This window comes from Pseudopipra pipra, chromosome 1 (assembly GCF_036250125.1).
Source record: "Pseudopipra pipra isolate bDixPip1 chromosome 1, bDixPip1.hap1, whole genome shotgun sequence".
NCBI classification, from domain to species: Eukaryota; Metazoa; Chordata; class Aves; order Passeriformes; family Pipridae; genus Pseudopipra; species Pseudopipra pipra.
The window spans coordinates 55684442-55709415 of NC_087549.1; the positions used below are offsets into that span (position 1 = coordinate 55684442).

At 34.2% G+C, this 24974-nt stretch overlaps 1 protein-coding gene across 5 annotated transcripts in view; it reads right to left on the reverse strand.

Moving 5' to 3' along the window:
• The window catches only part of CDH19 (cadherin 19), a 114786-nt gene that overhangs the window by 25443 nt on the left and 64369 nt on the right, over positions 1–24974 (reverse strand). For 4 of the 5 annotated variants that reach the window (XR_010431208.1, XM_064657522.1, XM_064657540.1 and 1 more), the window contains 6 exons: positions 14527–14753; positions 11009–11303; positions 4699–4818; positions 3899–4063; positions 3141–3325; positions 1796–2049 (listed from right to left, as the gene is read on the reverse strand). Coding sequence is in view for 4 of the 5 variants with exons in the window: in XM_064657522.1 (XP_064513592.1) it covers positions 1796–2049; positions 3141–3325; positions 3899–4063; positions 4699–4818; positions 11009–11303; positions 14527–14724 (1217 nt within the window). In the remaining variant the exon portion in view is untranslated. Of the gene's footprint in view, positions 1–1795; positions 2050–3140; positions 3326–3898; positions 4064–4698; positions 4819–8592; positions 8739–11008; positions 11304–14526; positions 14754–24974 lie in introns of those variants that run through there. The other variant, XM_064657548.1, reaches the window with a different exon arrangement.

Genomic DNA, 24974 nt, shown 5'->3' on the forward strand with positions numbered 1-24974 from the left:
GTAAAGGACAAATCAAGGAACCATCGCAACACTGTAAGTGAAAGTTCTTACAATTTGAGCTGAATTTTTAACATTTATAAACCTCTATTTTAGGTATTTGTAATTTTGATTGGTTTTTCTCTGGTTGTTTTTTTTTTATGATTTATTTAATTTGTTTTGTTTTTTTTCTTTAAGTGAGTATTCCTCATACCCCACATCAAAGCTTGTTTAGGGTTTCTAATATTTTTATTTTGTTTTGTTTGGGCTTTTTTTTTGGTAATCTGATTCCTGATAAACAATTGCCAAAAAATCTATGTTGGATATTTGTTATTTTTTATTACTGATGTAGTAAGGTTTTGTTGCATAACTTTTTAATTTGTTTGTTTGAAACCGGGGCTTTGTGGAGAAGCAAGATTCAGGATGGGAACAGTTCCAGGCATGGAGAAAAGCATACAGCAACTGGCAGGACTTTCATATGGACTTTACTGTTATTATGTGGTTTCACTGTATTCATGCTACACAGTGCACAACTGCACATGCCCAGGCTTCCTCCTCCCCGTTTTGCCTGTGCCCTGTTCTGATTTGCTCCCCCATTTGTCTGTCCGATAGCCCACCCGAGGTTCTGCCCCCTTCCCCTGGCGGGACGGTTAAGAATAGGGCACACGCCTGAATAAACAAGTCTGCTTGCACCCTTCCTGGTGTCCTGTCCCCTCTTCCCTTCGGACCGCGACAGGGCTTCATCTTGTTTTCTGTATTACAAGTAACTGCTGTCATTTATGGTAGCAATGGTTTTAAAATTATACTCTTATTTGCATGGCACTTAGCCCAGTAAACATACCTTTATATAAGAAGTGACATACTCCAAAGAAACTCAGTGAGGCAATATATGTATCACTGTTTTGGGACTATGCAGACATATTCACTTTGAGGCAAGTTCCTTTAAAATATTTCTAAGAAGTTATAGATATGCATTAACATGTAATTGTTCAACAGGAGATGCTGCAGTCATCTAAATAAACTACCAAATGATCTCTTTTTAGGGGAGAATGAAAAATTGCATGTATATTTTTTATTCTTTCTTATTTGATGTAACCTATTACTACCTTAATAAATAACAGTAAATGAATGTAAAATCATAAGAAATCATTGCCTAAACCTCTGAAGCCATAACATAATATATATATATTCCTGCTATTAGAAATCTACATACCATAAATTATTTTATGTCTCAACCATTTTTCACTGTATCCTAGCTTGTCTAAATTGCATAGTACATAGTGATGTCAGGCAATTCAGGAAGCTATTTTAATTGTAAACCGTATGTTAAAGCTTAATTACCTGTTTTCTCTTTTAGAGACAGAAAAAATTATTTATTATTAAAATTATTAAAAACAGGATCTGCTGTTGCTGGGTTGAGTGGCTAGGTATCAGCTGGCTGGCAGTGAGTAATTGTTTTGGGTCTTTTCTACATCACTTGTTTTCTTGCGGTTTTGTTGTACGTTGTTTTTTTTCCCTTTGTTACTTTCTTTTCCTTTTTTTTTTTTTTAATTATTTTTAAACTATCTTCATCTGAACCCATGAGTTCTCACAATTTCACCCTTTCAGTTCTCTCTTGCATCCCAACAGGTGGGGGAGTGAGTGAGCAGCTGTGAGGTCCTTAGTTGCTTAAGGGGGTTAAACCATAACATCTTGAGTAACATAGGCTGCCACAGTGAGAGCACAATTAACTGTGATTATGAATCAAGGTAAGGAGCAGAAATACACTTTGGAAATCCCAACTACATTTATATTTGAGACCTGTTCACATTTTAAGTACCTGACTGGACTGTCATCATCATCTGGATCTCTAGCGGTTACGACCCCCACCAATGAGCCCTTCATAGCCCCTTCATCAATCTCCATCACATAGTTCTCTGAGGTGAAAACTGGAGGTTCATCAGCATCTTCTACATTGATTTTGATAATGGTTTTGTCTTCAAATGGTCCTTCTTTCAAAAAACGCTCATCAATGTACTTGTTTACAACTTTTGCTTGAATACTGTATCTCCTTTTGCTCTCATAATCCACTGTCTGTTAAGAATAAAAGAGAGATTTGAAATACTTCTTTCTTCATATTTGAATTAAATATAGTTCCATAAATGGCGTGAGATTAAAGACAAAATAGTGCTATCCTTCAATTGGGAATTTATGAAAAAAAAATAGTTATTTCTAAAAGTAGTTAATTCTAAGACTTCTTTTTTTTGTGTTAGAAACACTTTAAAATTAAACTATTCTTGTTTGCTTTCACATTTGGGCTGACTTTAATGCTACAGTCAGACAAGACTGTAAAAAAAGTCATAGTTACATTACTATTTTAGAAAGTCTTTATCTATTGAAATTAAAAAAAAAAATAAAAAAAAGACTTACTAAATAAATAGCTTTCTGAACTGTAACAAATCCATATAGAAAAAGAAAGAAAGAAACAACCAAAAAAACCCCAAACTCTTAAACCAAAATGAAAGAAAACAAATCAACAAACTAACAAACAAACAAAACCACCACACTTATAGCTTTCAGTTCATTCAAGCCCTTGATTTCACTACATTATTGAACTCCATCTTCATTTCAGGTGGTGTCCTAGATGCCCCAGAAATACTTCTGTGTGATTCCAGAAAAGATTACACAGTATCAAAGACTATTAAATATCTTAATTCATAAGCTGGTAATTTTTTGAGTGTATTTAGTGGTTTTTTAAAGTTATGCCATAAGAAAACCTCCACTGTCTATCTAATATCGTAATAAATTCTGTCTTTACATAACAGAAGCTGTTGGAAACGAGTAATATTGTTTGCACTAATAAAAAATTGATAAAAATTTTACAGATGATGCACAGAAGAGATAGAACATTTTCTCACAATGGGATACACTGTTGCACAGCTAGAGATAACATTAAGATACTCTGTCACGCTTGTATTCAGTAGTAATAGGAATGAGTCAAAAAGGTAAACAGAAGGAAAAGCATTTTTCTTTTTATCCCCCTAATATTCCAATCAAACTGCAAAGCCTAAAGAAAGAAAAAAATAGCAGAATCCAAAGCAATAGGCCTTTTTTAAACATCCAGCTTGCTTGCGGAAATTCTCTCTAGTATTTAGATATTTTTTGGAAGGTTTCTGAGATCTCACCTTTTTTAATAAGATAATTCCTTCTTGAGTCTCATCGTTAGTAATGATGTCAAAAACATGCGAGCTATCTCCTTCAATGGAATAGTTCATGGCTGCATTCTCCCCTATGTCGCTGTCTTCTGCGAAGACTTTGCCCACAGTGGTGCCCACAGGAGCTTCTTCAGAGACGCTCATATGGTAGAGTCCTAAAGAAATAAATACTGGCACAGTTTAGTGATCTACCCTAGTTAATAGCTGCTGTAGCTATGACGGCGTGAGGCTCTCAGAAAGCTCCCATCTTTTGGTAGAGCAAAGGATAAAATCTGGCATTGTATAGATCATGGGTACATGACATGGGTACAGTCTTTCTGCTTATGGATCCTCCCCTCTCAGCCCTACTTTAGCAATAAATAGAGCAAAGGGCAAGAGACAATTGTTTTAAAAAAAGAATGAAGAGAGGAGAAGAAGAGAGAAGGTGAGTGAAAATGGTGCTTAGGTAGGGCAAACTAAAGGGAAAACAATTTAGTAAGTGATTTATCTCCAAAGTCTAGTGGTAAGTAAAAACAGCAGGCCTGAAATCTTTTGCGATGATAGATTTTTTTCCTCATGATTTTTGAGCTTCTGTGGGGGCTTTTTTTTTTTATTTTACTTTTATTTAATCTATATGTTGAAGTCAAAGCACAGTTCTGTTCTAAAAAGATCTCCCAGTGAACCTAACAGAGCCACAGTGGATCGAAATTTCTTCAAGACTTCAATTAGTGTAAGCAGCCTATACTCACGCTGCTGAAATTTAGGTGGATTGTCATTGACGTCAGAGAGGTTGATGGTAACAGTGGCTGTTGCTGAAAATGCCCCTGGTTGTCCAACCATATCTTTGGCTTGGATGATGACCAAATACTGATCTTTTGTTTCTCTATCCATTTGGGAAGCCATTCTGATGACCCCTAAAAATGAAAAGTATAATGTAATAGCATATAACAGTCTCATTTTTTTCCCAACATCTGACAGTATAATATGGATATAAAATGTATCACTGGACCTAGTTATCAATTTACATTCTAGACCATGCACAGCAAAACTGCCCTAATACTGTGAATTAGTACTCATGGTTTCAAATACACTGTATGAGAGATCCATTGTGTATATTTAGAGTTCTGGGGAGCAGAATACTCCATTTATTTCCTCTACCATATATAACCATGTCAGAAAGCAGGTTTTTGGAGGGATGTCCCATATCTGTGGTTCCTCCAACATAGAGGTAGAAATGTCACATAATGAGTCACAGAGCTGTTATGTGAGAAGTGTTCCTAGATGCAGTGGTTGATTGGGGTACTCGTAATGCAGCTCTTTTCTTTAACAAGATATTTTGCTAACTGAAGTTTGCATTTCTTAGAGAGAAAGAATTTCAACTTTCTATGGGAAAGAAAAAATTTATTTTCTTCAGATCTAGGAACTGTGCAAAGATGTAAGAGTGTAGGGTGGTATCAGTTGATCTTTGTACTGAAATGAAGAAGATTTTTGCTTGCATCTATTTTATTAGTTCACGAATGTTTTCAAGTTACAAGTTCATTTGTAGTACCTGTTTTTGGCTCCACAGAGAAATATGGCTGTCCCTGAATGAGACTGTAAAGCAGACGGGCACTATTCCCATAAGAAGGATCATCACCATCTGTAGCTGTTACCTGTATAACCGAAGTACCTCAAGGAAAAATAAAATAGATTATATTTATTCTCTTCTTGTATAAATTATCTCATAATTATAGAACATAAACTCTTTAAAACCTTTTAACATACCAGATGTATTAGCAAACAGTCCTAAAAATTTACAAAAGTAAATGTCACTTTCTAAAATTTATCTTTAAAAAGGGAAAATATGTCCCCAGCAACTATTCTTGTTGCATTCGAATTTAAAGATAAAAATAAATAACGTACAATTTTTTAGCACTACATTATGTTGCTTAAAATACTACACATATCATGCCTTTTTCCCTAATTTCTGATATGTGAATGGAATACGGCAAATTGTTTCTCCTCCCCTTCTATGTTCTTCAAAGTATGTTATGGAGGTTTCTCAAAGGAAAAAGAAAACACAGTTACTTTATCACCAGTAGGCCCACTGGTGATAAAGAAATTAATTGTTAGCAAGCAAAGCAGCCAAGAAGTATAACAAGGCTCAGATAAATTTTTTTATCGTTGACTCTTTAATGAGCCTGTCTCAGAGCAAAAAACGATGACAGAATTACCAGTACAAAAAACACAGCACAATTAAACTTCAGAGCTTGATTTCATCTCTGATGGGAAGCTGTTTAAATCCTAGATAGAAGATTGACTGGCACTACCATTAATGACTGTCCTTTAAAAGAAAATATTCACAGTAACATAATTTTGTAAGGTAATAATTATTTTTGTCATTTTTCCTCACCTAGGTTCTGCATTAGAATACAAATATCACTTCTCATGAAGAATAGTGGGAAATCAAGATACTTTCTAAAAATTTCTGGCATATGTTCACATGGTTGCACCTGCTTACCAATACAGCTTGCATAGTTTTGCTGGAGGAGAAAAGAAGAAGAAACAATGGAGTGCAAGGGAGCTAGACCAGAACCATATTTTTTACGACTAAGGCAAAGTTGATACTTGTCTCCAATAAAACAAATATATTCATTGCTGAGTTTTCTAACAGTTAAACATTTTTATTTTTAAACAGAGATGAAAAATGCTTCCTCATAGAAGGATATGCTAAATTAAATATTTTGAAAAAGTATGTTTTGCATTTTTTTTTTCAATTTATTCACCAGCATTGCGATTCCATAACCCATGCTATCTTCTCTTAGGTGAAGAGTACAATAAACTGTTAATAATTCCCATGAGCTTTTGAAGTTATCATCATCATGGCTAGGCTTCGCGAAAGAAGATTTGGGACAGGCTCTACCCCCATTTGTTACAAGCACGCTGGTGGCTAATAAGGCCAATACAAGATAGACACATCTGATTGCAAAAGGCACAGCAGAAGGACTCCTTAGACACGATTCTTTCTGCGTTGTCTTTTCTCCTCAAGAGTGATCCTCCATGCTTTCTCAAAGGAAGCAGCAGCGTTATAGATGGTGTGTCTCCAGGCCTCCCCATCTGAGACCAGAGTATACCAGTTATGTTGATCAAGTTTGGACTTATATGTCCTTCAAAACGTGCCTACAATATTGAATATCTGACATTCATGTGTGCTTTAGATGTGTGTATAGATGTATAAATATATATACAGATCCTATTGCTCTGGAGAAATGTTAAATATAAAATTACAGATTCATATTTAGTCAGGACACATATATGCCTCAGAAATAACAGAATTCCATAATAAGACTGAAGGGTAAATCAAATCTTCAGCTACACAACTGTTAACTTTGTATCAGCTGTGATCTGTGGAAATTGCTGTCACTATTAGAGGAAATTCATCCTCTAAGACAATTTAACATAACTAGAATGCAATTGCTTTGAAAAAGAAATGGAGTGCTAGTTAGTGTTATTTCCTACTAAATAAACTCAACTGGCCACAACTCTGTTTAGAAATGGACTTATTTACAGCACCATATTTAGTAAATCAGGAATAAAATCCAACATATATAGGAATGCAAAGTTATTATTACAACATTTGTGGATCTCACACATTTAGATTTATTTTCTGCACAGTTTCTAACTATCATTGAGAAAGTTTGAATCTAAACCAACATTTCCTGCTTCTCTAAGACCCAAGCACACTTTTCTGCTTGCCTGTTGACTTTTCCAGAGTATAGCAGAAGCTAGAAGCATGGAATTTATATAGTTGGGCTCAGTGAGATGAAAGGTGAACAGGCAAGAGACATCTAGTAAAGAGGGAGCTGACCTGGAGGGAAGAAATAACATATACTGCACTCTCAGGAGGAAGATTGTTTCTAAAATGGGGTGACAGGAGACCATGTAAAGACCAGGCTATATTTTCTCACATTTTTTTAGAAAGGAGATTTTATGATCACTACATTAACTTCTAGGTTAACTACAGACTATATAGTAAGCAGAAGAAAAATATTATGCCATGAAAGTTGTATTTTTTTATACATTTAATAGTCAGAAAAACAACTACCAAAATGAACCTACCAACTAAAAAAAGAAAAAAAATCCTAAACAAAATGCCCAACAAAACAAAGCAAAGAAACAAAGAAAAACAACCCCCTCAAAAAGCCCCACAAACAAAGAAACAACCAGAAACCAACCCAACCCAAACCTTTTATTGAATGGAATAATGTTTACCATTTTTATTTGAGAAACAGAAATTACAATGTTAATATTCTATACTCAAAAACTCTCAGAAGCCATTATTTGTCAGAATGCGGTTATGAGAAAATACAGATACAAATCATATCTTAAATCAATCTATTAACATATAAATGCACACACATACAAAAAAAAAACCCAAACAAGAACCCCCCCTAAACCCTTACTCCTAACATTGTAAGCATGACAGGACATAATTCACAATTGAACTTTTTGATTAGCTTTATTTAAGGCAAACTACTAATTTTTATCTCTTCAGGCTTGCTTTTACCCTTCTTGGGCAAAACAGAGTAGTGGCATTTATATGCTGCAGCCAGGTATGCTATGGGGCCCTCATATGGCAAATAGTTATTCATTTTTCTAACTAGAGCTTGAAATCGGTAAGGACATTAAGTACTGATAGATTATTGCATCTGACTCTTAACCACTCCATCAGATATACTGCATTTGTACAAGTTTAACAGCTATATGGAAGACACTTTAAGTAAAATCGTACCGAGTGCCTGAGGGAAGAGCACAGACCTGTGTTCTCAGAAGAGAGTCCATTTGTTGACATGCATTTCATTTACTGTGACACTTGCCTTTAAAAATCTAATAAAATTTAGTACTGAAGATAAAAGAGAGCTAATAAAGGATTAAAATATATTCTAATTTGCTGGCACATTAGTATATATAGTGATATTTGTAACTAACTGCAGGCAAAATTATCTGTCTCTATCTTCTGATTTTGCTGTGGTTCTCTGAGGCAAGTGGTCAGCTCTGAATTATTCTCTCCTCTCTTTCTTACTTCCAGACAAAATTTTCACTAGCAATGACCTGCTTTCCAAAATATTGACCACACTTCCTTAGAGTGTTTTCTGTGAGGAAATTACTAGATCTAGCATCAGTGAGTAGAGACAATGCTAGAGAACTCTGAAACGGAGGAAAGGGTAAGGCTCTCTGTTGCACTGTATCACTTAAACTAATTCTGTTCTTCATCCCTTATTATGCAAGAGTATGTTCTAGTTTACTGGGAGAAAACCACTGATAACAATGAACTGTTATGGTACCAGTGCTGCAAATTGTGGTTGATTACTCTTTCTGTCTGCTGGGAGGTTATAAATTTCCTTGTAAGGTTGGTTTAGGATGTGCACTGAAACAGGTTTTACCTCAGTAGTGCAGTCCCTACCTTTTGAGAAGCAGGGCAAGCGAGTCTATAGAAGTACTCATGTTGTGCGGCTCAGCTGTTTCACGTGTTGGAGCTGACCACTGTCAAGGTATATACTCCACTTACACTGTATATTCCAGATATACATATTTGTATTCCAGTAGTGTCTACATGGAAGAAACAGGTGAAAGAATGATCTCTGAAATAGCTATGGTTTTAGTGCTAAAGAGGTCAGGCATGGAAGAAGCAATGTAGAAAACATTTCAAAATCCATAGGATGACCTGGATTCGCATATCATACGCTGGATGGTTGCATATCTGTGAGTGTGCTATTTCAGGCAGTCTGTGTCTGAGAGAGGAGGCACTCTGGGTTCTTCATTTTTCACCCGTTCTGATAAATGGGAGATGGTGTTACTTCTGATTTTTTAACTTTTTTTTTTTTCATTTCATATATTTCTACATTTCACTAGAATATTTTTTATTTATAATATTACAAGAATATCACAAAGTAGATTAAGTTTTCTGCAGCTTAATTAATCTTATTCTGAAGTGATATAGTATTTTAGGAATTTAAATATATAATAGATGACACAGGAGAGTGAATAAAGACAGCTGAGCCTTTCACTTTTAGATTATCTGTTTATAGCAAATTCAAGGGAGTAGAGAGTAAAACTTCTCATTTGTCAACTGCTTATTAATGGTTTCTGGTGAGAAACAGAGGCCTATGGGAAAAGGTTACATTGTTGTTTTGTCCTTATGCATTGCCCTACCTGACTACTTTTCTTTTCTTTTTTTTTCCCCATATAGCTCTCATTAAGACAGAAAGATAAAATAGAAGAAATTTATAAGTCAGTTGTTCATACATTTATGTGAATGGTTACAAGTCTCTGTGAGTATAAATGAAACCATACTAAAACATCAGCTATTTAAAAAAAAAATAAATATTTTATAAGAGACTCTGTGCCCTATAAACAATGCTTTCCCACAGGGGGAAAAAAAAAAAGGAGTCATCGAAGTCCTACAACCGTGTAATCCCAAATAATTCTAGACAATGAACTATAAGTATTTTTACTATGAGTACAAAAAAAATAAAAATAAAAAGGTCGTTTACAAGACATCTGTCTTCTCATCTCTAAACTTGAGTAAATGAACAAGATGCAAAGCCTAGAAGAACCCTCTGAACAAGAAACTGATTAGAAAAAGTTATTTGACCAAGAGCTCAGACGCAAACTAAGTCTGTAAGCCTGTCTGCACAGAAAAAAGTGGCAGTGAAGAAACAATCACAAGTGATTTCCCTGGCAGAAGTTGGTATAAGCAGTGTGACTAGCAAGTAAACTGATTAAATGGAGGTGTTTAGTAGCTATTGGTAGTGATGCTGAGCTGCTGTTTCCATGCAGAAATTAGGATACTAACCCTACTTTTGATTGAACACCAGGCATGAATATCTTTCTTGCAACTGCTATTCTGGCTGGTAAAAGAACATTAAGTTTACTGTTCACTGTGAAAGATTCACTGATTCTGCCCTAAAAATTGAACAGGTAATACTTAATGAAACATAGTTTTTATTACCTTTTATGATCACTGATGCTATTACATTAATGACGTCATTAATTCATACTATTTAAAGTAGCACAATAATTTCTGTTCAATATCAACTGCAAATAAAAATAATCAAAAGAGGTAGGGGTATGAATTAAAGAGATTATTGGGATTCTTTCTGTAAGAATTAAAGAATCTAATTTTCCATCGATTTTGAAGATAGTTGCTTGGAGATAGCATCTATAACATGCTTGTTTATGTCTGCTGTATTCACATTTTGGGGGGCCTGAAGGCTTTAAATGTATGTGTACATATATTATGTATCCATATGTGTATGTACACATAGATGTATATATACACTTATATTTGTCAGATGTTGACTTTGCTCTGTATTTGCTGAAATAAGCTTCCAGATACATGACAGATCCTAGTACAGGTCTGTTTGATTATTTGGAAGGGGGAAAGAAGAGGTGTAGGGATTAAGTTGTTCCTCTTGACAGGAAAATTCATGTGCTTAGGAAAATGGAAGGTTAGTCCTTCATTGCACACAATCTAATCCAAACAAGAAGAAGCTGACTGATAGGAAAGATGCTTGGCAGTGTAAATAAGTAGGCAACATACAGAGAGTGAGGGTGGTCATCACATCTCCTTTGCAACTGGCTTCAGTACTCTACCTATTTTTACTTGTAATGCTGTATTTTTAAACAAGTACAAAATAAAGATTTAAAAACAAGGATGTTAAGTAGAAATATTTATAACCTTTTCCAAACCTGTAAAAGAGTTTGCTTTCATCTCACTGAGAAGCATTCTGTAACATATGTTATTAAGATTTTGTATCCACACAACTATCTAGGAAAAAAATCAAGAAATAAAGATTTTGGTTCACACCATATAATACCTTCAGGTGACATCTCTGGAACAGTAGCCACATAAGGCCCATCCAAGAACTGTGGTTCATGGTCATTGACATCTCTAACCTTGATAATAAATTCTGATTCAGGTTCAACGGGAAGTCGAGTGCTCCTGTTTATTGCTTTTGCTTTTAGACTGTAGAAAGGTTTTTCTTCTCGATCCAGTTTTTGTGTCACATAAATTTTGCCGTTATATTCATCGATGACAAAAATGCTTCCAGCTCCCTCCCCAGTCAAAATGTATTCTAGGTTGCCATCCTCCTTGTCTAAATCTGATTTCAGCTGAAAGTACAAAACAGAAAAATAAGTCACACTTTAGGAGGAATAAGTTTTTGAACTATTCATCTGAGCCTTTGTTTTCATTCTACAGTGAACCCTGTCACTAATGAGCCTTCTTAGATATTAATATTTAAAAGAAGATATTGTCACATTTTCAGCCAGCCATTTTAATTTTAAAGTATATTAAAGTATTTAATTTTAAAGTATTTGTATAACAGACTTATGAGTGCATGACAAACCTGAAAAAAGATGCTTCAGCTACTTTGAAATGAAGGAAATGAATGCAAGTACCCACTTTAGTTCATTGCTTTATCAGCTCCCATACAACTCTGCTGAAAACAAGGCAAAGACTGTTAAATATTATCTAAAATTTTTATTATTGCAAATGGTAAGTGTACTTTGTAAGTTTTATGTATTTTTTTCCTCTGTGCTAGCAATACTAAGTGCAAATGTGAGCAACAGTGATGTTCTATTTCTGTTGAAATATTAGAGGTGAAAAGCCATTCTGTGGTGTAAGCCTATATTATTTATTCTGAAATAAATTGATAGACATTTTCCATTTCCTTCCAGGATGATCTACATCCTCTGTTGTCTTGCTAAGTTGAACTTTATGATGATAATTCCTTTGATGAAGCTGAGCCTTGGAGACAATTGTGGTCTAGCTACATTTGTTCATGCCCTGTTAATGTTAGTAATATATAATAGAACCTTTTAAATAGCAGTAACTTAATTTCTTAACATGTCAAGGATCCACAGTTGAATTTTATGGAACCAGCAATTTCTATTATAACATTAATTATCTATTTTTCTCTATTTATTTTGGTTTTAGAATAAAAAATGTCAAATTCTCTAAGAGCCTGGATAATAATTGAAAAATGCAAAGCTAAAAAAAAAATAAAATTATTCAACTTGCTTCTCTTACGAAGCAACAGGTTTAAAATGCAAATAATATGCCTAACCATTGACTTCAATTATCTCACTGTTTTGTTTCATGCTTATTGACCCTACAGGTCAATGTAGGATATGAGGACACAGAATGGGAAAGAAGTAACTACAGGGTATAAAGGGCCTGTTTCGCTATTGGATCTACTCAAATATTTTCTAATGACTTCTGAAGTTGCAAAAATAATTTTAACCTTTCTTTGGAACAAAACAATGTGATGGGGACATTGCTCTGGGATATGAGGAACAGTTTTGAGTTCCTGCTCTGAGTTCTCTCAAAGTATTTAAGACATAAAATATGCAGAGTTAATTACCGCTGACAGTACAAAAGAGAATTTTCAAGTCTAGAGAGTTTAGAATAATTTAAAATATGAACAACTTGAAGTCAAATATTTTCAACATAAGTAGTTGCGTGCAAAAAGTGATCCGGTCAAACTCATTTTAACACCATCGAAATTGGCATCTGGCTGAGGGACAACACACATTCTTTGTTGTCGATAAAACTTGGTTTCCTTGTAATGAACTGCAGGGCACAGGACAGGTGATGTATATCTAGATCTTTACACTAACGGGTTTCAGATGTGACCACAGAGTGCATAAAACCCTTAGATTCTGGAAGCATCCCTTGGACTGGCTGTTTAGACATAACCTGTGTTAAGCAACTTCACTCAGAATCATTTATCCACAAAAGATTTCATGACCTTGAACATGTAAAATGAGACTCTCTTACAGATGACATTTGCTGAGAAAGCATACTAAAGTTTCTCAGTTTACTTGGGTTTTTTAGGCTAAGCACAACAAAATAAATGATCTTCTTATTGTAAATTAGAACTGAGAACAAGAATTTTCGTACTTGCTCTCAAATATCTGTCATTGCAGTGCCAATGGACACATTTACTTTTCTTAAGCTTGATAATAGAAAAGGAGTCATGAGTCTATGTTAAATAAAATTTGAATATTTAGCTCTGACTGTGAAAGGAATTTTATATGGAATAGCGACTTGAAAGCGGAGATTCTCTACCTGTGTATTTTCATTGATGTAGTTTTCTTCAGGGCCTTAATTACTAAAAATTCATGTGTTGATCATAGACTACCACTTAATTTGCTGAAAGCAGAGTATATTGTACTCAATAAAAAGACACAAGTAAATATGTCTCACTAGACAATGGTAATACTGCAACAAACTAATGATAATCTTCAATAAAATTCCCAGTTTACCTGTGAGAAATAGAAAGGTGAGATCATGAAAATACATGATATTTATGAAGTTTCTTTGCAGGAAACTATTTTTGAAGTACTGTAAGAGTAATAACGGTCAAAAAAAATATACAGCCTGTCTGAACTTGTTCTTTCAGAAGTGAGATATCACATTTCCATAGTAGTTACTTCGAAGGGGCTGGGAAAAAGTAATTAATGAATTTTGAACACTTCACCCTTTGGGCCCAATTAAATTTTAGTGCTAGTTAATTAGCAGTTAAACTTTTTTTGGTTCATTCATCTAGAAAGGGCCTTAAAGAAAAGAAACCTAGATCTCAAGATTACAGTTATTTCTATCACACAAAAATAAATAATAATAATAAATATAATAATGATAAGCAGAAAGAGAAGAAAAGGGGCAGATAAAGCCTCATTAAGACAATTATCTTAAAGCACATTTTTAAAGGAGGGTGAAAAATAATTACTTGTTGTGCTAAACCTGCGTTAATCTAATGAACCATGCAGATTCCTGTAGTTTCTCGGTGGTAAAAGGACTTAGTATTAATCTGCTTCATTAAAAATTAATGACGGGTAAATCAGCTGCTACTTAGTGTAATAGAAAATCATGCTAAATACTGTTTGTAAAATACACTACGCTCAGTATGGCTGCTCTGATGCAATGCCAAAAATAGCAGAAGAAAATTGCCAGATGTTGATAAATGAGTCCTTAACTTTCATTCAGAAGTAAAAAAAAAAGGAACTTTTCAGCTTTATACCTTCGTCTGCTGTGTATAGAACTAGTTTCAGTAACAGATTGAATGTGAAATTTCCTTGACTGCAACTTAGGTGGAGGAAGGTCCTTGGTACTACCATGACCTCCAACTCTTGAAGTTCTCTGACCCTCAGTAGGGTCACAGGAAAGGAGAGATGTAGTAATACCTAATTACAGCTTCCTGATCTCCAGTTTCTACCTTTCTTGCTATTTCCAGGTCACTGGAGATGTCTGGTCTTCCAAGTCAAGGCAAAAGCTGCAAATCAGCATGCTAAAGCTAACACTGTATTGTCCTTGAATCATTACTTATCATACCTGTCCAATATAAAGACGACCCAGTGAAATCTGTTCCTCAGTTGCAAAAAGTGGCTCCCATAGCCAGCCACGTTTCACTCTTCGAACTGCCGTGAAAGACAGATCTGTGTTTTGAGCACTGTGGTTCTGCATGCTGAGGGAGTAAGGCCAAAGCTGAACCAGCATCACCATGAGAGGTATCAATGCAGAGAAATTCATGCTGAAACCTTCTTTCAATCAATTTTAATCTGTGAAAGAGGAAAAAAAATAAAAATAATTGACAAAGCATCACTTTTGTCTTTCCACTTTTATATATTTATTCTGTGCTAATATAAGAGCTGATTTGCAGTGTTAAAACCTCCTCCTCTCCCTAAAAGGAAAGAGTTGAAACAAAGTCTGTTTCTGTTTAAAATAGATATTCTGGCATGAAAGTCAAGTGCTCAACTTTCCTTTATGAATATCCTATACAGGGAGTTTGTATGCAAAAAAAAAAAAAGAAAATCATTCTTCAATTAAATCATCTTTCAAATTAAGCTGGGTAATTGTATTGTGTAGCCCAGGAATAATTTGATTGGAATAATTGTATGCTTCTGGTTAGGCAGGGTTCATTTTGAGCTGCAGTCACAGAACTGCCTGAAGGGTGAACATCTAGCCTTAGTGGTCCTGATGTCTGGCAGCTGAAACAGAGTGGTGCAGATATTTGTTTAACCTCTTCTTACCCACTGTCCCAGCTCATCAAAATGCCTGCAAAAATACCAAAAGTGGTAGGGCATCATGAAGAAGCAGCAAAAATCTACACCTCTCCTTCCCGGCTGATAGAAATTGTCTTAACTGATTTTACCACCTCTGACATTATTGGCTATAATTAAGCAGTCAAAGGGCAAATGCATCTTGAAAGATGTAGGTTTCTGCAGCTAGTTTCATGGGCACAAAACATACTTTCAGAAAATGAAGACTTTTCACAAATTATAAGCTGTTACTGACTTTTCAGTGATTTTTGGCAGAATAAAGGAAACTCTGAATTTTAAGTATAATGCAGTGCTCAGTTAAGAATAGCCATCTTGCATGAGGAAAAAAGGAAAATTTTAAAAATACTTACCATACACATTTCAAGTCTTAAACCCCTATTTGGCAATGGCATTAGCCATTCTTTTCAAGGCTTTAGCCTTAAAGAATAATATTTTCTATGCGGGAACAGTCTGGTTTATGAATTGGTCATACCCCAGCCACTGGAAAGAAATATTTGGATGTATTTTCCTTAGGGCTGAAAAATCCAGAAGTCTAGTCGTCCAGGATAAAATACAATGCGTGCATTTTAAGTTAATGATTTAAATAATAATGTTATAAATACCAATCCTTATCCAAAGGGAAACATCATAATTGTTTAAAAAGACAGATAATACAGAAAACTATTTATTATTTTCCAACAATTTCATATGATGTTGGACAACAGCTTGTTAAAATATAATCTGCATATATATATATATGTGGAGAGAGAAAAGATAAAGAAGTTCTAATAATAAAGTCATATAGAATCATAGATGCTAAAGTGTACCTTCCAATTTGTTAATGTTTTTTGGTTTTGGACTGTAAAGCTGTAACAGTGCAAAATGAGACTTAAATAGAAGGAATGTGACTTGGGTATTCTCTAGTTTCAGTTTCCCGTGGAAAACTGCCTATTTTCCTATAGCTGAAAGAATAATATTTGTGACATGGAAAACAAGGTCAACAAAGTTCAACTTGACTCTGATATAAAGCTTGAGTGAGGCTTAAAAGGCCTAAAGACCTTGGAGAGGCTCTATGCAATGAGGGTACTTAGCGCTAAGCAGCAATCTTCACAGAAACTAACCTTGAAAATGAACATTCATTTTATTGCAGCACATACCAAAGGACAGACAAATCAAGCAATGAAAACAGAACAGTCAAAGAGACCTTTCTGAGGAATCATAAAAAAGTTACTCCAATATTCAGTATGAAGAGACAGGTGTTCAGTCTGAGCCATAGAAAATACTTCTGGCTACCCCTTTGTTGTTGTTTTAGATGCTTCTTGTGACATTGCCCACATTGTTCAACAAGGTATTTCAGACTTGTGGGGCAGTATTTCATGCAGAGTGAATGTCAAACAGTCGTTATCAAATTAATCTGAAGACACCATGTATACACAGCAACATAGCAAGGGTACAAAATAAGACTACACAGGTCTGTTGTTGGCCACATTTTTGCAATGTGTTCAACAGTTAGATATGAACAACATAAAGAATACAATTAGTATTTTGGTCTATTTTTGTGTCTCCTTTTTATTAATTTATATTAATAGCCCATGTTATATGAATTCAAGCGTCATATCTCAGACAAAATGAGCATGAATAAAGATTTTTAGATTTGGACATGTTGTACACTGTTAGTGTATAAAAAGACTTTGACTTGAAAATACAGACAGTAGGCAAATTTCTGTAAAAAATATAAAGCTATGTAATGGAAATAAGAGCTATGTGTATTTCTGCTATATCAAACATACTCAATTTGCCTTTACTTTCAGGACCGTTCAAAGCATGTTTACTTCCAACATCTTCCTACTCATTTGGCATTGAGACACTGCCTCCGGCCTCTGGCCAGCACATGTTGCCATTCTTTATAAATCCAATTGTTCCCTTGTAAAATAATCTTCTTCTTTCTGTTCCACTGATTGTAGCTAACTCTCAAAATGGTTCTCATAAAATATCCAGAAATTAATTTCTTATTTCCTCCTCTATTTCTAGTCTTTTCTTAAAAATCTAAACTTCATTGTTACACGCTTAAATTAAAAAAAAAAAAATGTTCACAGTGTTTAAGATGATTCTGTACTGAGACTACTGCCAATCACTATGACTAGTGTTGTCTCATTATTCCCTTGTTCTTCCTTGTCTTTCCCTATCCATCAGTTGTCTCTTGTTTTACTCATTTGGTAAGGGCTTTGTAAATGAAATGTCCTTTTACTTTCTGTTTCAATTATAATATTCAATCAAAGGGAGGATTCGGAAATGCACTGAGATTTTGATTGTTATAGTGGTATGCACGAATAGATTTTTTAGTAGAATAATCTCTAATTGAAAAAAAAAAAAAAGGAAAAATATATTTTCAGAGATGAGCAAATGATTTGTCAATAATGATTTCTCAAGGGAGAGAAATGGAAACCACTTTTCTGTTCCTAGTCTTCAGGAAGTACGTCTCCACTCCACACATGCAGTGGGTTGCAATAATAAAGACTGATACTTAGAACACAGTAATGAGAGTATCAATTTCAGTTGTAACAACTTTTAAAGCAGCATCTTCCTTTCATACCCAATGAAAATAATGAGTTTCTTGTAGACTTAAGATTTACTTTCTTGGCACAAAGTTGAAGAGTCCTTTGTTGGGTTTGTTCTGGAATCACCACCAAGTGACGTCCTTTCTCCATTGAAAATAATATCTGTTACTGCCTAGCATTACAAGAAAAGTAGTAGAAAGAGATCTAAAAAATACTGCTGCTTGGATACAGGGACGTTAAATATTTTTTGGTGGAGAAAACAAAAGACTAAAGGTGAAGACAAACAACAACTTTCTAAAGCACTAAAAACACCCCAAACAGCAGATTACAGTGAAGACGATGAAAAATTCTGTTCAAATTCTGTTAGCTGAAGAATAGGAAAACCAAACTTAATTTTGTACCAACCCCCTCATAATTTGATATAAGTAAAGCCTTTTAATTAGGAGGTGGCAAAACACTGAAATATGGTTACAAGGGATGTGGTAACATATTGCTTAACTAGAGACCATTAGGACCATCTTGTATATGTACTTGATCCTATTTACATCTGAATTTTGAAACAACGACTCCCGAGAAAACGAATCTCTCTGTCCTTGAAAGCATTCAGCAGAACTAAAAATACCAGACTGAAAGGTATTCCTTTTGTGGAATTTGGTGTTGTCTTTGCTTGTTTTAATAACATCAAGCAAGCAACAAGTGGAAAAATTCATGTAAGCCAATCTAATTCATTAATATGCAGCTTTTGAAAGATTTCTTATCTCAAGATGATGACGTTGTTTCAGTTACATGTTCTGTTTCATGCATCTATGTTATTATGATTGTAGTTAAACTTGTCTCCCTTGTATATTGCTATCTTTAATTTTCACTTAATAGGATAAAGAAGAAAGGGTATTTGCAACTATCCCCTACAAATTATCATGTTATAAAAAGCTTGAATGGTTAGAAACCTTCCAATTTCTCCACTACAGATTTGCTCATTTGTACTGCTACCAGCTATTTGTCCTGGTTGAATTTTATATGGCTGATTACTGATGATCCTAGAGTATTATGGTGCTACTGCTCTATTTTCTTTCCAGAAAACACTATATATAGACTCATTTTCTTTGACAAGTTTAGGTTTTGCACAATATGGTAGACACCTAGGCTATATTAGTCCTGGAATTCTCAAAAACTTAGTAATATATAATAATATGTATATCAACTAATGCAATTAATACATATGTTTTGTGGGGAGGTTTGTTTGTTTATATTTGTTTTATAATCTGTACAGAACAATAATAAAATCTTCCAGAGTGTGCACTGTAATGGACCTAATCCTATTCTTGCTGCTTCTTCCTGTTGCTGAATTTCACATAGATCAGGGTAATAATTTTTGCAGTGTTAAAACTCTGCATTATCTTTTTCGTTGATTTTGTCTGTGATTTGAGTTTTTGCAATCAGTGCCAAGTTTTTTTTTAAGCAAGTTTTCCATTCTTTATGTATTTTAAGTATTTTAGTTGGAGATACTAGAAAAAGGCATGCTAAACTCCTATGGAATAAATATGGCATATCTAGCTCCAGCTGGAAGATACTATTGTAACAGTAATATTTAACCAACTTGATAAAAAGCAACAATGAGAAAAAGGAAAAAAATTAGCAAGAATTTATTTTGCTATTTGAACTTAATTTTTACTAAATGTAATCACAGTTGCTGTGTGCCATACATAAGTATTTTGTGATCAACTGATTGAATAATTTTTTTTTTCAATGGAAAAATTGATACCAGTCCTGCTGTTGCTCAGGTCATCTTTACCACAAACCTGTCAGCTTATGCTTATCTGCCTGATTTCTTCTCTTTATGGTTTTTCTAGTGTTTAATATTATTTTAGGGCTATTATTTTTATTGAATCTAAATATTTTAATTTTGTCTGTTTTGACTTTCTGGTCTTTCACACATTTTTCTTTCTTAAATTTTGACTGCTGCATCTAACAAGTATTCTGAATTTAATTATACTATGGTCATCAGAACTAACACCTAAATGTAATAATGTCTTCAATCGATTAATTACAGGTAACTCAAAAATTGTCTTGATAGTCTTTTGCAGAACTAGCTATTTTAAAAGCTTCTACTTAACCTTGAGAAGTGTCTTCTGTAATGCACTTCTTGAGGTGACATTTGACCAAATTATGTTGACTGGTAGTGCATATTAACACAGTATGGCTACATGTGTCTCCACTAGTCACCCAGAACTTCCCTTACATGGAGATCAATTGCTTAGATGTTATAAACGTGGATAAATTTCACTTCACTGTAAATGGTATATTATTTTCTTCATTTTGCAAATATGCCATTGTGTCATTAGGGAAGGTTTTCCAACTATTATACAGAATTACCAGAGTAATTATCTGTCAGTTATAAGTGGATAAAATAGCTTAGAGAAATGAATTTTTTAGTTGATTAGTGCCTTTAAGTCTATGGATTTTAATCAGTGTAGAGCAGATCAACTAGAAATCCTGTCACTCCTATTGTTTGATAGTGTTTTACTGATGTTATTTCTAGGTAGTATATTAACGTGATATCTTGATCCCCATATTTTACTACAATATCTGTGTCCCTGTAGAAGAAGCCCGGGTGCCATTTTGGATGACAAAACCCTGACTCTTCAAAGCATGACAAGCAGTAGCCAGAACACTGTCCAGACTAGAGATTCAAAACATGTTTTGCACTATCAAATAGTAATATTTATTTTTTGAAATCCTATGTCTCCAATTAAAAACATACAGCAATTCTTGGGAAAGGTAGGAGATTTTTTTAAAATAAAGAGAAAAGGATCTAAGGTGAAGGATGAGATTTCCTGCAGTGAGTAAAGAAAACAAGTAGTACATCTGTTCCCTGTTCAGCCTACAACCCAAAGGAGGTAGTATAGAAGATATGGTAGCATATTGTGTGTTCTACAACCTCATTCCACAATCATTGGTAGTTCTCATTTCCTTAGTGGAACTATATTAATCACCAATACACATGAGTAACCCAATACTGAGAAATAAACCTTTTTATGAATTGAAGTCAGTGACTGTTGGTGCTATTGTATTACATTTGAACTTTAGCACATAACACTGGCTGCACAACATCTGTGTCCTGATGGCTGTGAGGATACAAGATGAAGTAGCCAGTCTCCTGCCTTTTGCAATCCTGTTCCACCAGTATTTTTAGAACTGAGGAATTGGTTGCTGATCTTCAAGTTTTGGAGATACATGTAACAGGGACCAGCTCAATATTTCTGTATATGGTTCAGCATTCTTATGTTTGATTTCCCTTAGGGGACTGCTGCCATTGATGTAACTCTGTAAACAAAGACTCTCATGATTATGGAAACATGAAATCATTATTTCACTCACTGTTATCAATCATATTACATAGACATGAAAGTGCAGCCTCAAAAATTTCAGTCATGCCCAAGGCAGAAGGAGACCTAAGTCTTCTCATTGTAATTTCTTTGCTACTTCAGACAGAACCTGAAAAAGACAACCCAACTCACCTAAAGAGTCTCTGGGTACAAAGAAAAAGTCATACCATTTCCACCATCAACACAGAGTGTGTGTAAGGATAAACTTCTGGTGGGTAGGACTCTGTCAGACAGCTTTTGCTTTGCAGAGGTGACCTTTGGAAATGCTGGTTAAGGTAAATACTGTGTAGGGATTGAGCCACAGGCAAGCCAGTATTTTTGTAAACATCCTCTATGAGTATTTGTGTTACTGTTTTTCAGATAATATTAAAATTAAATCTGAAACATCAGAAATTAATAAAGAAAAATTAAGGTGTTTTTTTTTTTTTTTTTTCTTTTTTTGAGTCTACTAAAATCCCCCAAAGGGAGCAGCAGGTATCACCAAGAATGTCACACGGATGCAGCAGATTTCTGCAGAGGCAATTAAACCTCAGAATTATTACCTGTTTGATGTGGTGTCTTCTCTTCTTCTGGAAGCATAGCTTTTCCACATGTTATTAGCTAAAGTATGAAGCTACTTGGGGAACAGTTTCATAGACTAGACACAGATATTCCTACTTTACTTTCTTGTAGGGAAGAAAAATGAAGGAGAAATATCTATGTCTCTTATCTAAACACTGGTAAATTAATGATTATATTTCATCCTTTTATACAGACTTTTTGCCATACAGCTGTTTCCTATGTCAGTCCAGATGCTTCCTAGCTAACGAAAAATTGAAATGCTTACCTTAGGACTTAACTTTATGAAAAATTATGTTCATTTTCTGCAGACATTCAATAGCTTCAGGAATTATGTTCTGATGTAAAAATTGATTTGGTAAACAGATGTTGAGATGCTAAAAGATTCAGTTATGCCAGTAGGTGTGGTAAACTGCACTCTCTACACTAAAAATAAGCAAATATTTAGTTTTAATTGTAGGTTTCCTCAACTGAGACTATTATTTATTTTTAAGATAGTTTGCACTACAGAAAATTATGACTAAACCCTTGTATTTTAGGTTAAATATTTTGCTGATTAAAAGACTAACACATGTACCCAGTAAAAACAGAAATTCTTGCCTTCTGGCATTTGCTTTTTATTATAGGAAAGTAGCAAATCCAATTACAAGGTGTTTGATTCACTGGGCAAATCCTACTAGAACATTTTCGGCTCTGCAGGATACCACTCAGTACTGAAGAACCACTTGTCAGCATAACGATGTAGAGGACCACATTCTGTGCTTCACACTCGAATCTGTTTGCCAAATGATTTTCAGGATGACACTTCATGAAATGCTCCAAAACTCTTTTCAGGATTTAGGTCCCTTTTATTGCATTCATTCTTAATTATTCTTTGCATATATTCAAACTAATTGTGCAACAAATTTACCTTTGCCATGGTTTTGGGGGAGATTTAATTCCTCCAAACATGAGATAAAAGTAAGCTTCAACATTTCATTTAAGAGGATGCTCTGTGCTAGAATTTGACCTATTGTTAAACTGCTGGGTTTGGGTTTAGAATTAATTTTCCACATAAGATTAGATAAATCAGAAAACACCTTAAATGAAAGCATGCAGTCTATGTCAATGGGAAACATTAACATTAAATCAGGTGTTAATGTTTATCTTTGATGAATCTTATATTTATAAAGTAAACAAATATTCAAGAAAGCAGTACCTTAAAAGCAGTTAAAGAAACCCTATCTTCACTTTAAAAAAAACAAAAGGAAGGAAAGGTTTTTTTTAATTTTTTTTTTAATTTTCATTGACTCCATTTGTTTAGTCATAAAGCACAATAAGGTAAATAAAGCAGGGAATAATAAATTTTAACAGTATTAAGAGTTTTCATTATAAACTAGAAAATCTGTCCTGATAAATAATCCAGTTATCCAGTTTAAAGGTGTAATTTAAATTCACAGACAGAAAAAGTCTCTTGCATACATACATGCACTATGGGCACCACCATAGTGGAAGTTGGTTGGAAAAGTGCAATGGAATAACCTCAGTTTCAGTTTTCCTTAGGTCTCAATGATCAGAGGCTTGTTTCTCCCTTACTCCTGATTTTAATATTTCACTGTTCTTCCATGCTACCAGGAACATATCTTTTCTTCACTCATTCTATCAATTTTGTTAAAGGCTGATATCCTTTTTCAATCTCTCATATATATAAATTTATCAATAGAATGCAGTTCTTATTCGATTCCATTAAACTTTGTAAACACTTCTCAGGCACTGAGGTATTCAGAACAGCATAGGAACAGAGCATTAGGTCATCCAGGAAACATAAAGGGCGTTGTATAATCAATTTCATGTCAAAGATTTTCAAAAAAGGTTTCTTTTCTTTTCTGTTGAGTTTCGAGGTGTGGAATAAAATTTTCCATGCATAGTCAAAAAAATCCCATCAGGTTTGCAAATTCTGCATTTTTTAATAGAATCGTTTTTTAAAAGAGTCATCAATGAAGCAAATTCTAAAAATAGGATGCTTTTTCTAGCTATTGGTACTGCATTATCCAAACCTTCTTGACTTAAAACTATTTTTAAAGGATAGGTGTTACTTTAGACCTTTCTGATATTTCTGCATTATAACATAACATAAAATAATATTATCAGGCTAAAAAAAATTAAGACAAAATTACATAGTATCTGGGACTTAGGTCTTGACACTCTTCATGATCAAGTTGTCTTTTGATGTTTCAGAGCATAATTTTTGTCAATTACTTGCATACTTATCCATTAAAAAAATTTGCTGTCTCTTATCTTGCTACTTGGTACATGCAATATATTTCATCCTATAAGAGGGGGAGAATACTGTTTCTACTTTTATTATCATTCAATGTAGTCCTTACCTTGAATCAAATTAAGATATCTTTGGAAATTCTTATTAATTATTAATTCACTTTGACTAAAAATCCATTAATAAGAAAGTCAGGAACAGCACTTAGAGTCTGGTTTGAAACTTGCTTTTTTAAAAGTCAAGTTCAGGTTGCACTGTGTTGTTGGGTGGTTTTTTTAAAATATTATGTCAATGTAGGAAATACCCTTTGAAAAGTTCCTAGCTATTATTTAGTACCTTGAATACCCATGCATGCTGCCCTTTCAACACACTTTTATCTTGGGTCCTTACATTCTGGTAATTCTTCAAGTATATTACATTTTTTTAGAGGGGAAAAGAAAAAACAAAAAGGTGTGAGAGCAGTGGAAAAATTGGATTAAAAATTCAACATAACTAAAGACTTCAGAGTACCCCCCAAATTCAGATGATGTTAATTCAGTTAATTCTTATAGTTATCAAGATTACTTATCTCCTGGACTAATGCCCTTGACAGAAGAAAACCAGATGCTCAGGTATCTTTGAAGCTGACAAAATATTTTTTTTATTTCTCCATATTTTCTGTTCCGATTTTTTAAACTTTTCATTAATTTCTTTCCTTTTCTTTCCTTTCCATTTTTTTTCTCTTACTACAATATGATTCTTCCTCTTTCTAGCCTACATTGAAGCCTTCTTTCTCACTGAGAAGCTGAGGCACTGAATGTCCCGCCCCACTTTTTTTCCCTTTCTTCATTTAAAAACTTTTCCTATTTGCACAAAGGATTAATGAATTACCTATTCACCTGTCAGCTCTGTCCCCACTGCTATAGGTCACCTGCAATAACAGTTTGTTGCATCTTTAGACAAGCTTTTCCCCTCTTTCTGTGTCATTCTCATTACCTGTGTGAGC